General features: G+C 33.3%; 1 protein-coding gene across 4 annotated transcripts in view; it reads left to right on the forward strand.

The window, feature by feature from the left end:
- The window catches only part of ROBO1 (roundabout guidance receptor 1), a 263,181-nt gene that overhangs the window by 173,120 nt on the left and 75,517 nt on the right, over positions 1 to 14,544 (forward strand). For all 4 annotated transcript variants that reach the window (XM_070750258.1, XM_070750260.1, XM_070750259.1 and 1 more), the window contains exon 6: positions 3,011 to 3,138. In XM_070750258.1, coding sequence (XP_070606359.1) covers positions 3,011 to 3,138 — 128 coding nt within the window. The remainder of the gene's footprint in view (positions 1 to 3,010; positions 3,139 to 14,544) is intronic.

The raw sequence follows: 14,544 nt of genomic DNA on the forward strand, positions 1-14,544 counted from the left end.
AGACACAGAACAGGACAACGGCATCTGCTCCTCCTTTACATCAAAGGCACCACAGATAAAATCAGCAAAATCCTCCGCAAACACAACATCAAGACAGCCTTTGGCACAGATCAAAAAATAGCCAACATCCTAAGAAACCTCAAAGACAAGATCCAGCTAGAAAACCAAGGAGTTTATCAAATACCATGTAAAATCTGCCCAGCCACATATATTGGACAAACTAATAGGAGAGTAAATGCATTAAGAAAAGAAGAAAAAACTTCCTCCCTTTTCCAACACTTCAAAACTACAGGACATGAAGTTGATTTTGACAAAACTAAATTAATTTCTAAAACAGAAAACTACAACGAAAGAATAATCATGGAAGCCATTGAGATAGAAAAACATCCCCACAATATGAACAAGCGGGATGGTACCTCCTGCCTACCAGACATCTGGAAACCAGCCCTCATTAACAAACATATCCCAGCCATACAAACTGAAACCAGACTCAGAACAACACAGGACACTACCACCAATCACCTCCACCAGACCCAAACCCACACTCACCCTACAGACCAAATACAACCACCACCCAGAAGCCAAACTAGAAGCAGTGCTCCCAACTGTTGCAGCCCCCTCTGACTTGCACACAAAGCAAACTGACAAACACCATAAACACATGACCAGACCACAAACTCGCAGCCAAACAAAAATTGTTACACCCCAGACACACATTACAAAACAACTAAATAGCCTGCAAGCTCCAATTACTCAGAATATCACCCCCAATCCACAAACATCAACTAATCAACATACATCAATTACATCAACGACCCCAGTTGTTACCCCACTGACTCACCAGGAAGTTTCAACACAGCTTGCAGCTGCTGAGCCATCAAACCACACCCAGCCACCAGTATTTATAGAGGGAAGGCAGCTCAGGTCTCACTGTGTTTGCCCTTGAACAAGGACAGATGCACCAGCCTGAAGATGACGAGTGGGACCTCGTCGAAACGTCGCCAGAAATCTCTAAATCCTACGTGGGAAGAAACCCGCATATGCCAAAATATGCCAAAACTTTTATTTTGGATTTGGTGGGGTTTTTTCCAGGTAGGTGGTAGGATCTGTGCTTAGAGGTTTGTAAACGGGGTCAATTCCGTAGCCAAGACCCTCATCTCCAGAACCAAATGCCAAGCCGACAAAGATCACCTGGAAACTGAATTACACAGTCTCACAAATGTATTAATTTCCAGCGGATTCCAAAGAGAGGCAATCTCCAACCTAATCCAAAAAGAGACACCACCCAAGAACCAAGACACAGAACAGGACAACGGCATCTGCTCCTCCTTTACATCAAAGGCACCACAGATAAAATCAGCAAAATCCTCCGCAAACACAACATCAAGACAGCCTTTGGCACAGATCAAAAAATAGCCAACATCCTAAGAAACCTCAAAGACAAGATCCAGCTAGAAAACCAAGGAGTTTATCAAATACCATGTAAAATCTGCCCAGCCACATATATTGGACAAACTAATAGGAGAGTAAATGCATTAAGAAAAGAAGAAAAAACTTCCTCCCTTTTCCAACACTTCAAAACTACAGGACATGAAGTTGATTTTGACAAAACTAAATTAATTTCTAAAACAGAAAACTACAACGAAAGAATAATCATGGAAGCCATTGAGATAGAAAAACATCCCCACAATATGAACAAGCGGGATGGTACCTCCTGCCTACCAGACATCTGGAAACCAGCCCTCATTAACAAACATATCCCAGCCATACAAACTGAAACCAGACTCAGAACAACACAGGACACTACCACCAATCACCTCCACCAGACCCAAACCCACACTCACCCTACAGACCAAATACAACCACCACCCAGAAGCCAAACTAGAAGCAGTGCTCCCAACTGTTGCAGCCCCCTCTGACTTGCACACAAAGCAAACTGACAAACACCATAAACACATGACCAGACCACAAACTCGCAGCCAAACAAAAATTGTTACACCCCAGACACACATTACAAAACAACTAAATAGCCTGCAAGCTCCAATTACTCAGAATATCACTCCCAATCCACAAACATCAACTAATCAACATACATCAATTACATCAACGACCCCAGTTGTTACCCCACTGACTCACCAGGAAGTTTCAACACAGCTTGCAGCTGCTGAGCCATCAAACCACACCCAGCCACCAGTATTTATAGAGGGAAGGCAGCTCAGGTCTCACTGTGTTCGCCCTTGAACAAGGACAGATGTACCAGCCTGAAGATGACGAGTGGGACCTCGTCAAAACGTCGCCAGAAATCTCTAAATCCTACGTGGGAAGAAACCCGAATATGCCAAGACCTTCATACCTGTACCTTTTGACAAGGTCCCATTGGTCATCTTTAGGCTGGTGCTTTCAGCTTTGTGCTTGGTCGAACAAGTACAAGATGATGAATGGGACCTCGTCAAAATGTCGCCAGGATTCTATCAACCTTATAAAATTACATCTCTCTCTATATATAAAATATATATAGAGGGTATAGATAGGTAGGTCTTGGCATATTTGGGTCTTTTCCCATGTAAGGTTGATAGAATCCTGGCGACATTTTGACGAGATCCCACTCGTCATGTTGTGTTTGTTCGACTAAGCACAAAGCTGAAAGCACCAGCCTAAAAATGATCAATGGGACCTTGTCAAAATATTGCCAGTATTCTATCAACCTTACATGGGAAAAGTCCCGAATATGCCAAGACCTATGTGTATGTATGTATGTATGTATGTATGTATGTATGTATGTATGCAGTTCTTAGCGTATTCATATTGGCGTATACGCCAAGACCTGCATTCCTACACCCATGAAAATCTACAAAATCTAGCTTTACAGAATTCTGTTCTGTTCTCCTAAGCCACCATAGGAGCTTGTTCTGTCAAATTGGTGATTATAGATTATATAAATTAGTCAAATAAATAAATAAATGAACTATCAAGTCAACCTAATCTATGTAAAACTTTTTTGTTTGTTTAGATATGAAATACGTGATGACCACACCTTGAAAATCCGGAAAGTTATGGCAGGAGACATGGGTTCTTATACTTGTGTTGCAGAAAATATGGTTGGAAAGGCAGAAGCGTCAGCAACTTTAACAGTTCAAGGTACTATTTTTTAAACAAATATTTTAGTATAATTTAAAGACGAAAATAGATATGTGTACATGACAGATACATGGGTAGAATTAAAGATCATTATGATGCAATTACAGAATTCTATTATAAAGTATTGCACCACGACATTTTGGGTTATGTTTCATAATGGAAATAACCTAAAAACTTCAATGTCTTTAAAATATGTTGTTTAAATAACAATAACAAGATAATTAATGAAAGGATGAATTATATGACTTATTTCTTTGTGACTTATAATGTTTAGGTTCTAGTATTATTCCACTTTATAATAACTTTATCTTATCAGTAATGGCCAAAATACACTATAATTTTGTCATGGCAAGTTTCTAAGAATCCTATCAAAAATGTTATTTCAAAACATATTTTATATGTATAGTCTACTTATATGTATTATCTACAGACTTGTACATATTCTTGTCTAAAACAGAAACAAAATAATGTATTTCTCCTTGTTAAGAATTTTTTTTTTGTTAATCTAACAACTCCAACTATAATTACAGCGATTTCAGATATTAATAAGAGAGCATAGTTCACAAGAGTATTGTTTCTATTGTAGTATAAATGTCTTGCAGAACTCAGTTAATATATTAAGATAAGCAATACACACACACTGTGTATGTATGTATGTATGTATAAGTATATACGGGTGTATATATGTACACACACGTGTATACACATTCACACTTAAACCTTCTAAATGTTCCCTTTTTAAATAATTATTTGCTTCCTTTTTTGGATGAAGGCAGGCAATGATGTCATATAATTTTATCTGCAAGCCAATTTGATCACCTGATTTCTTCCCTTTTTCTCACAGTCTTCTTTGCACTCTTAATCTCATAGTAATATATACTTTCTCTAAAAACTGTTTAAAAAATCAGGATATAAGATCATACTGTAAGCATTCTAAGCTTAATTTATTGGAATTTTTTAAATAAATATTAAATATAAAGGTATTATAAAAATCAAGGCAAAAACAATGGTTTCATTTTTATAAACAGTAAATAAATGTTCTTGAATCAGTACCAATGATGTTAACAATATTTTTCTCTCATCTTCCAATTACTACGTTCTGTTCTATAGTACAGAACTAAAAGTTATTTGAGCTCTTGCTATAGTTGTTTTATTTTCTGATAGAAATACACTAAATTGAAATACATCCGAAAAAACCCATAGCACTAATATTTCTTGATGCTGAGAAGGTCTTTGATAATTTGAATTGGATTTTTTTTTTTACAACAAATAATAAAAATGAAATTTGGAGAAAAATTTAATAGAACTATACAAACTTTATATACAGAACAAGTGGCTAAAATTATAATTAATGGAGACATTACAAAAAATATAAATATTGAAAAAGGAGTTAGACAGGTAAAAACCTTTATCCCCTTTAATATTTATCAACGTTGAAATTCTTTTGATTCAAGTATGAGCTAATAAAGATATAAAAGGTCTTAAAATTAAAAATCAAGAGTATAAATTATTAGCATTTGCTGATGATTTAGTATTTAATATAGAAGAGCCACTAGAAACTGGAGGAAAACTTTTAGAAGAGATTAGCAAGTTCGGTAAAGTAGCAGGTTTAAAGATGAATAAACAAAAGACTAAAATAATTTCTAAAAATTTAACGGATAAGAAAAATCAAATATTGGAAGGAAAACTTGGAATCCAGATAGAAAAAAAAATTAAGTACTTAGGTGTAAATATAACTGCAAAAGCCACAATAATTAATGACGACAACTATCGACAACTACTTGGAAAAATAGAGGAGAAACTTATTAAATGGAATAAAATGCCTATTTCAATGATAGGTAGAATTTCAGCAATTAAAATGGTTATCCTCCCACAATTATTATATCTCTTCCAAACAATCCCAACTATTTTAAATAAGAAATATTTTGAAAAATTGAATAAAATGTTGACAAATTTTGTATGGGCAGGGAAAAGGCCAAGAATTAGATTGTCTTATTTACAGGAGGCAAGGGGGCTTTGGACTCCCCGATTTTCAACTCTACCACCAAGCAGCAATAATAGCTTGGCTCAAGAAATGGATTATTTAAAAAAATAAAAGACTTCTTTTGTTCGAGGAACATGACTTTCATCTGGGCTGGCATGCATTTATTATGAACGGAAAAGATAAATTACACACTTATTTCAAGAAACATAAAGTCAGAAATGTCATAAATGAGATATGGACAAAAATTAAAAATCATCATTACTTACAAACTCCTGGGTAGTTCTCCCCAAAGGAGGCTACGATGCACCCCAACGCAATTGATACTAAAAAATTAATTACCTATTATGATTTGCTAAATGAAAGAGGAGAATTAAAAACAAATACACTATTAGACAGCGAAAATCGATTGGTGGCCACTAATGCAAATAAAAGCAAGATATGAAGAAGATTAAAAAAAAGAGGAATACTAAAAAAGAAATCAGAGTTGGATTTGATAATATTAGGCCAAGACAAAAAAATGATTTCTAGAATATACAACTTTCGTTAAAATACAAAATGCAGAGTTATAACTTAAAAGGGAGTATCCAAAGCTGGCACAAAAACTTTGAATATTGTATTAATTCAGATAAATGGGACATAATTTGGAATAAAAATTATAAATTAACCAAATCGGTCACCTACAAAGAAAATATATATAAAATGTATAATAGGTGGCATCTCCCACCAGCACGACTGGCACAAATGTACCCCTTATTAAAACCATATTGCTGGAGATATAATGAGAAAGCAGGGACTTATTTTCACATATGGTGGACCTGCCCACAAATCAAGAAATTCTGGAGTAAAATACAAAATTGGACAGAGGAACTGACTAAAATTCAAATTAACAAAACCCCCGAAGTATTTTTATTAGGCATCATAGATCAGAATATGAAAAAAAAAAACCAATATTATTTAATATTACATATTTTGACAGTGGCCAGAATTTCAATCGCACAATTCTGAAAACAGAAAGATCTACCAGATGACTCTATGTTAGTAAGGAAAATTATGGACTGTGCTGAAGCAGACATGATGGCACTCAAAATAAATAATAAAGAAGAATCCGAATATTATAAAACTTGGAACGATTTTTATGAATGGTTAAAAATAAGAAAAAAACCAAAATTGAGATATTTATATGAAATATATATATATATATATATTTAAAAAGGAATGAATTTATATAAGCATTAAACTCTTTGAGATAAATTGTGAATAATTTGATATATGAGAAATGCATTATATCTATGATGGATTGTAAGCGGTCAAAAGCACAACAAAATAGTGAATTAAGTGAATAACCAAAACCAATTTTCTTACATTATCGCTCATATCAGCCGTCTAATTAATTTATTCTAAGATGTGTTTGATGGATATGTACAAAATGATTAATCAATAGATATTTTTGTTTGTTTGTTTATTTTGTTTTGTTTGTGTTTTTTTCTACTATTTTTTCCTTTATTATGTATGTTACATTTTATGTTTTTCAATATATTTTTATGTTCTGTTTTTAATGTAAATAATTCAATAAAAACTATTTTTTTAAAAAAAAAGAAATACATCAAATTGGACCCAAATTATTTTCAGTAAAATGTTATTGTAGTTGCAGTCATTTGATATCATTGCCCCAAGTTTGAAAAATTCAATGCCCCAAATTTGGAATGTGCTTGATAGTTTCTAAAGAATTTTATTACAGGTAGTTCTTACTTCACAGCCATTTATTTAGCAATTGTGCAAAGTTACAATGTGGCAGAAAAAGTGATTTACAACTGGCCATTATGTTTATAACTGTCACCGTGCCCCATATGATCTCAATATTGCTGCATGGCAACTGTTGCACATGTACAATGATTATCACATTTTTGACCTTCCTAGTCAGCTACTTACAAGCAAATTTAAAGTGGAAGTTGGCAGGAAGTCACAAATCATGGTAACATCACTTTAATAACCAGAAGTGATTCGTTTAATCAACACAACAGTAGACTGTTGCAAATGTAGTTGTTAAGAAGAGTCATCACATGATATTTCACTTAACTGTTTCACTTAATGATTGAATTACTAGTCCCAATTATGGTCATTAAGCAAAGACTAGTAGTATTGCAACTACAGGGGGTGGACAAAAAAATGGAAACACCTTGAAAAATCATCAAAATATCTTTTAATATGGTGTTGGTCCATCTTTTGTGGCAAATACAACCTCAGTTCTCTGAATTATTGATTCATACAAATTGTGAATATTTTCCAAAGGAATTTTAGCCCATTCTTCAGTTAAATCACCCTCCAATTCTTTTAGAGATGATTGTGGTGGAAATCGTCTTCTTACTTGAAACTCTAAAATCAACCATAAATGCTCAATAATGTTGAAGTCTGATGATTGTGGTGACCAGATGAGATGCTGAACTTCATTAGAATGTTCCTCGTGCCATTCTTTAACAATTCTTGCTCTATGGGTTGGTGCATTATCATCTTAAAAGATGGCATCCCCCGCTGGAAACAGTTATTGAACCATAGGATGAATTTGGTCAGCCAAAATTCCTAAATAGTGATGGCTGTTAATTCTTCCATGAAGGGAAATCATTGGCCCGGCGGATTTCCAAGAAATAGCACCCCAGATCATCACTGAACCCCCACCATGTTTGACAGTTGGGAGAAGGCAGTCTGGATGAAATGATTCTTTTGGCTGTCTCCAAATGTAAACATGGCTGGAGGTTGAAAAAAGGGTAAACGATGATTCGTCAGAGAAAATCACATTTTGCCATTGCTCGAGGGACCATTTCTGGTGGTTTCTACACCACTCTAAATGCTTTCAAACATTTGTCTTTGAGAGAAGATGTTTTCTAATTGCAGCTCTTCCGTGGAGTCCAGATTTGTGAAGCTTCCTTCGAACAGTTTTTGTGGAAACTGGGTTCTGTACGAGTCTATTGAGCTCTGCAGTGATTTTAGGAGCTGTGGTCTTGCGATCCATTCTAACAATTTGCTTTAGAGTCTGACGGTCTCTCTCTGACAACTTCGACTTTCGACCAGACCTGTGCTTGGCTGAGGATGTTTTCCCTTCTCTTTCAAAAGCAGTCATTACTTTTGAGACATTACCTCTTAAAACGCCAAATATTCGGGCACTTTCTGTTACACTAGCGCCTGCCATTCGAACAACAACAATTTGGCCTCTTTGAAAGTCTGAGAGGTCTGTCATTTCTAGAAGATTATAACCAATTTCCTTAAATTTCTGTTTTAAAAAGGGTAGTTTAAAAAAACATCAAATGACAGAATAAAAAAAACATTAAAATATGTCAAGTTTTGATTGATTTGAACATGTTCAAACATTATAATGCCAAAAAGTCAAGTGTTTCCATTTTTTGTCCACACCTGTATTGTGTAGTAGATAACTGTATTAAAGATGTTTGAAATCAAAACTCTTCAAAAGTTATTTAGATCTGACCTTTGGGAAATGTTTGTGACTTGTCACATTTCCCCCCCTCCAACTTTGATCAAGACAAGATCTTAGCGAAAAACTTTAAAACATGACTATTCAGCTGTAGATTACAGGTATTCTTAATTAAACAAAAGCCCCTCTGTCCAAATCACAGAATTATTAATGGACAACTCTTATTTTTAATTTATCATGATAAAGTCTAACTCTTTTCAGTTAACAGAAGTAAAATTGTATCTATGTGCTATAAGTTGGTACTCCTGAAAATTCAAAAATAAAGTTGAGGTAGCTGGAATGTTTAATAACCAGTATTTTGATGGGTTGGAAGGGACCTTTGTGGTATTCTAATCTATCCCCTACCCAGAGCAGAACCTCATTCCATCATAAACAAATGGGTCACCGATATTTGCTTAAAAACTTCTGCGGATGAAATTTCCAGTTCAGAAGGCAAGCTATTTGACTGTTTAATAGCATTAGCAATCAGACATTTGGCTGTAAGTATGGATTGCAAAGAAATTGTGCCCATTCTGTTATCTACCCACAATTATCAAAAGTTTCTGTGCCCTCTTGCTTCAGTGTGTAGAGTAGTTTGAAATGGTTTTGCCTTCATAACTATGAGCGATTCAGAAGCAATGTTGCCTTTGCGTCACATCAGACTAAATCTGGTTTTAGAAACATGAGATGTGATCAGATAATTGAGGATACTGACATCTGACTTTTTCCTTAGTCAAGTCGCTTCTTGGTAGAACTGTAGATTGTAAATGTCTTGCAGCTTTTAAAGGCAAAGTACACATTTGATTCACTGCAAGTGTATAATGGATCATGAAGCTTTTCAAAAGATGCTTAGGAATTTTCCTGACAATCTAGTGAACAGTTCTGTCATCAGTGATGAAAGATGACCAGTGATCTTGATCCATGATGCCAATTATCAGATTAATCTATGAAGAAAAAGCTACTGCTTTATCCAGTTTTTGTCTTCTATCTGTTCTGTGTATTTTTGTAACTTCTTATGATTCAAACATTCCACTGACATCTTCAACTGAGCATACAAAAACTATGATCCATAAAGGCTTCTAAATAAACATGACCCGGGCTTTTGACATGATTGCACCTGTGAGGCCTCTTCTCAGCTACTAATCCATTGTCCTCAATACAACTAAAAAATAAAAGCAAGTGAAAACAGCCATGCTAGCATTAGATCAAAAGCAAATAGTATCTGTCTGCATTCAAACCCTTGCAGTGGCAATAAGAGTGCCATGTGTGTTATTTTTCACTCTTACTTCACCTGCATTTCAGGAATATATCCCGTTTTAGAATGATCCAGACTCTTTGGGGAAGAGTGGGAGGGGAGAGAGATCTAATTATGTTGAAGGTAGAATCATTTAGATTGTAGTCTGAATACTAACGGAGTGAACCCAGGTGAGAGGTGAGGTAAAATAGGTAACATCTTGCAATGTGATCTAGAAGTTATATGGATTTGAAAAATCTGCTGAAAAAACTTAGTTTACAGTTCTTAGAGAAACATCAGACGTAAAAGGGCTACATATGCACTGAGATCAATATTGTAAGTTTTCATTAAGTTTGTGGGAAGATTATATTTGTAGATGGGTTTTATTAATTTTATTCTACACCATTCTTTGGTATAAAAATAAGAGTAGGTATTAAAATTGTTTACCCATTAACATTAAACAACTAAAAATATTTTAAATACATGGATAATTCCATACTTCTGAATAATAAGCTAAAAAGCTATATTAAATAGATTTCACAATAATTATATTGTATATTTTTATTCTGGTCCTTTATTAATTTCATAGTTTTACTGGGTTTGCTCTACTCAGGGACTATGGAGAGGATCATATGAAGGCCCACCACTTCTCAAATTGGGGTCTTTAACCAGTTAGATACAATACTAAATACTTCCTGGATAGGTTATTCTATCAGAGAAGAGCCTTTGTAGAAATTCTTAACTTGACTATAGAATGTTGCTATTCTGCAATTATTTAGCTTACTTCTAGATTTAATTTAATAGGAATAAGCAAATATCATAAAATGAATATGAAGTCATATGCAGCTGAAGATCGTCTTGACTTTGGAGACCTATTTAGAAATCAGATGAGTCAGATTTCTTTGATCGCCAAAGACTGTAGAGATTTCTCTGACTCATTGACAGCTGTAAAGAACTTGACAAAGCAATAAATTCTCATTGCTTTAAATGTCTCCATGCTAAGAATAATTATAGATTTATGTATGCTTTTCATAATTAAGGAGTTGGAATGGGAAAAGTTAAACCTCCATAAAGCATTGAATATTAGTGATAAAAAACCTTGCCTTTTTAAAAATTTTGTGATGTTCAAAAAATGTCTGAAATATTCCGGGTGAATGTCGTGAAAGCAAAAATAGATACATTTTTGTAATCCTGGTTTATTCCCATATAATGTGTATTTTCAGTATCCTATTCTTAAAGTAAGTGGCACTATCAAAAATTAATCACCTTTTTGGTGCAATTTGCTAAAAATATTGTTAAAATTTCATTGTGTCATTTATTTTATAGCAGTACAGTGGTACCTCTACTTACGAACTTAATTCATTCCGTGACCAGGCTCTTAAATAGAAAAGTTTGTAAGAAGAAGCAATTTTTCCCATAGGAATCAATGTAAAAGCAAATAATGTGTGTGATTGGGGAAACCACAGGGAGGGGGGAGGCCCTGTTTCCTCCCAGGAGATCCCTAGAGAGGCCCCACAGAGGCTTCTCCCTGCCTTTTTCGGCCCTGTTTCCTCCCAGGAGATTCCTAGAGAGGCCCCACAGAGGCTTTTCCCTGCCTTTTCTAGTTACAGTTTCAGAGGCTCGGGTTTGTAAGTGAAAAATGGTTCTTGAGAAGAGGTAAAAAAATCTTGAACACCTGGTTCTTTTCTAGAAAAGTTCATAAGTAGAGGCATTCTTAGATAGAGGTACCACTGTATATGTATTTAAATTTCTTATTTGACAGATTAGAAACTAGACTTGTAAACAACATTTTAAATTCTTTCAAGTTTATAAACAATAACACTTCCTGTTCTAAATATCTATTCAGTACAGTATTATGCATTTCTTCAGTGTAGTCTGGATTATTTATTTGCTTTAATGGGTATTCTTGTTTCTCTTAGCTAATTTTAGTGTGTGAAATATTATCACACTTATCAAGGTATATTATATAGGCTAGCCTACAGCAGATATTTATGTGTTAATTATGAACTCATGTTCAACAGTAATTATGTTTTACTTTCTGCCTAAAAAGGTAAAATCCCTGAAAGGCTTAAGATATTCAGAGTGTCTTTCTTTTTAGAAAAGTTATATTAATGATTAGCTATTTCACTGATATGATGAGTAGATTTATACTCATTTTATCATATACAAGTTTCTGTAACAATCAGTTATGTCTATCAAGCTAGTAACAACTCTGTATCATCATATGGATAGATTTTATGTAATTATTATATAAGTATGTGTACAGTATATTGTTTTATTTTATATTATATTTATATATTTTCTAGTATTTAATTTAATTTAATTTGTAATGTAAAACATAAAGTTATAAATATAAAGCAAAATATTTTGACTGCAGTGGTTTTATGATAAAGTGTAAGAAAGTCATTTTGTACATATCTGAAATATCTGAAATCTGTGAATTTTTGAATGGGAAAATATTTTTGAATAGAATAGAATTACCAATATCTGTTAAATTATTTGTAAATAGTGGTGGAATAAAGATGCACTATTAGAAAATTTAATGGCATTTAAATTGACATTCATTTTGCAATGTTTACTAACCTGTACTTTAAATAGCAAATGGTAAACTTTGGAGGACTTAATCCAGTTGTTTTCAAATGGAAAATAATAGGAGGGAAAAAAGAGTAACTACTGAATTACTGCAGTTTTAAAGAAAGTTGACCGCCTAATGTTTGCTCCCTCTGCTTATGTCTTCACCTGCTCAGGAACTGGGTATAACTAGATAGCTTAATAAGAATTATAGTAGTTTTGGGGAACAATTCAATGCAAATGAAGGCTAACATCAGTTTAAAAATTGGGAAATTTTTCATATTGTTCTATATATAATAATATACTTGTAGTTGAACCATGCTTCTTTCTTGCTTATCAGATTTTAAAAATAAAATTTAAAAATTATGAGATACCTGCATAGAAATCCTGTGACTTGTTTATTAGAAGTATAGATACCTTTCACACTAAAGTAGATTTCTTGCCTGTCCTTCATTTTTCATGCTTCATATTTCCAAGCCATTAAATGTAAGCATTCTCTAAAGCTAAGAACTGTTTTTATAATGCCATCTATTTTGTGCTATTTGTTGTAAACCTTTAGTGTTTCTCTTCAGATAAGTTGCATTTGTATAAATTACATCTTACATGTTTAAATATTTGTATATAAATTAGAATTTAGTTCTTTATTTGTATCATACTTTTTTGAAAAAAAATGATTTGAGTGATTTAAAAGCACATTTATTTTATTTTATTTCATTTCATTTCATGTTTGAGTTGATTTATTCTTTGTTTTATCTTTTTGTTTTTCCTTTCCTTTCTTTTGTTTTAGTTGTATCTGGTAAGTTGACATTTTATTGGCCATCTTCTAATCACCGTTATTCCTGTGACTGGATCATGTCTCCCCCTCTCTATCTATACCTTTCCATATCTGCCAACAAATCATCCTCCAACCTTCACTTGTACACCCTGGACAGACCACAAAAGGCACATTCTACATGAAGTGTGGTAATTTTTGTGGCAAGCATCTAAGGTAATGGCTTGCTTACTTTTATTTTGCTTAAATCACTGCATTTTTACTTATATTTGTTTATAAGTTCTTATTTAATTTTAACTTAATATATGTATTTTGCTTTAGCAAGCCCCAAAATAAACATCTTGAATATGCATCAGTTGTTAAAAATAATGAAATGTTTCATATATAAAATAATCATTGTTTTTTTACAGAAATACAATTTTATTCTTCAGATTCTGTTATTCAACAGATGAAAAATCTTTTGCATTATTTAACTTACAAGCATCATTAAAAGCAATCTAACCAGAATCATTGACTTCAACTAATTAACTATGTTGATTCATTTACTAGTTTATCCAGAAACAAATGAAAACTATTATACCAGGATCAAATTGGAGAGAAAAGCTGGTTATTGCGTTGACCTCTAACATAGCTTAAATATTCACAAATGAATAGTTTCCCATTTCTTCTTTCTAAATGAAGCTACTTTTATCCTTTAGAAAGGTCTTTTTGGCAATACTCCCAACATTGGTTTACTATCTCCTCGAAGCAAATCTTAAACTTTGCCCCATTCATTTGCAATAGCTTTCCAAGGATGCAAAGCTAGAGGATGATACTGTTCATTATAGTAATTTCCTTATTATATCATGCAAGCTATACTATTTTCAAAACTATTTAAGTATAGAGTTAAATGAGTAGACAATTCAATAATATTTGATAAGGAGTAGCATTTATTTTGAATTGCAACCCTAAATTTAAAAAACGTAGAGATTATCTTAATCATGGCGAAGTTTACATATAAATAAAATTTGTTATATAAAAGATGAATGAATAAAATAAAAATATTGAGATAAAAATACATTTATTTATTTATTTACTTATTTATTTACTTATTTATTTATTTATTTATTTATTCGACTTCTACGCCGCTCAATCCCGAAGGATTCACCTTCAGCATCTATTTATTTATTTTTTATTTATTAATTGGATTTGTATGTCACCCCTCTCCATGGACTCGGGGCGGCTCACAGCATGTCCATAAAACAATATACAATTTACAATCGGATCCAATTAATATAGATAATTAACTAAAAACATTATAAAAAACTAAGTATCATAATCATTCATTCAATACAACCAAATGTATTAAACATTCAATGGCCAGGGGCTGGAATCGAATGACC

This window comes from Erythrolamprus reginae, chromosome 4 (genome assembly GCF_031021105.1).
Source record: "Erythrolamprus reginae isolate rEryReg1 chromosome 4, rEryReg1.hap1, whole genome shotgun sequence".
Taxonomy (NCBI): Eukaryota; Metazoa; Chordata; class Lepidosauria; order Squamata; family Dipsadidae; genus Erythrolamprus; species Erythrolamprus reginae.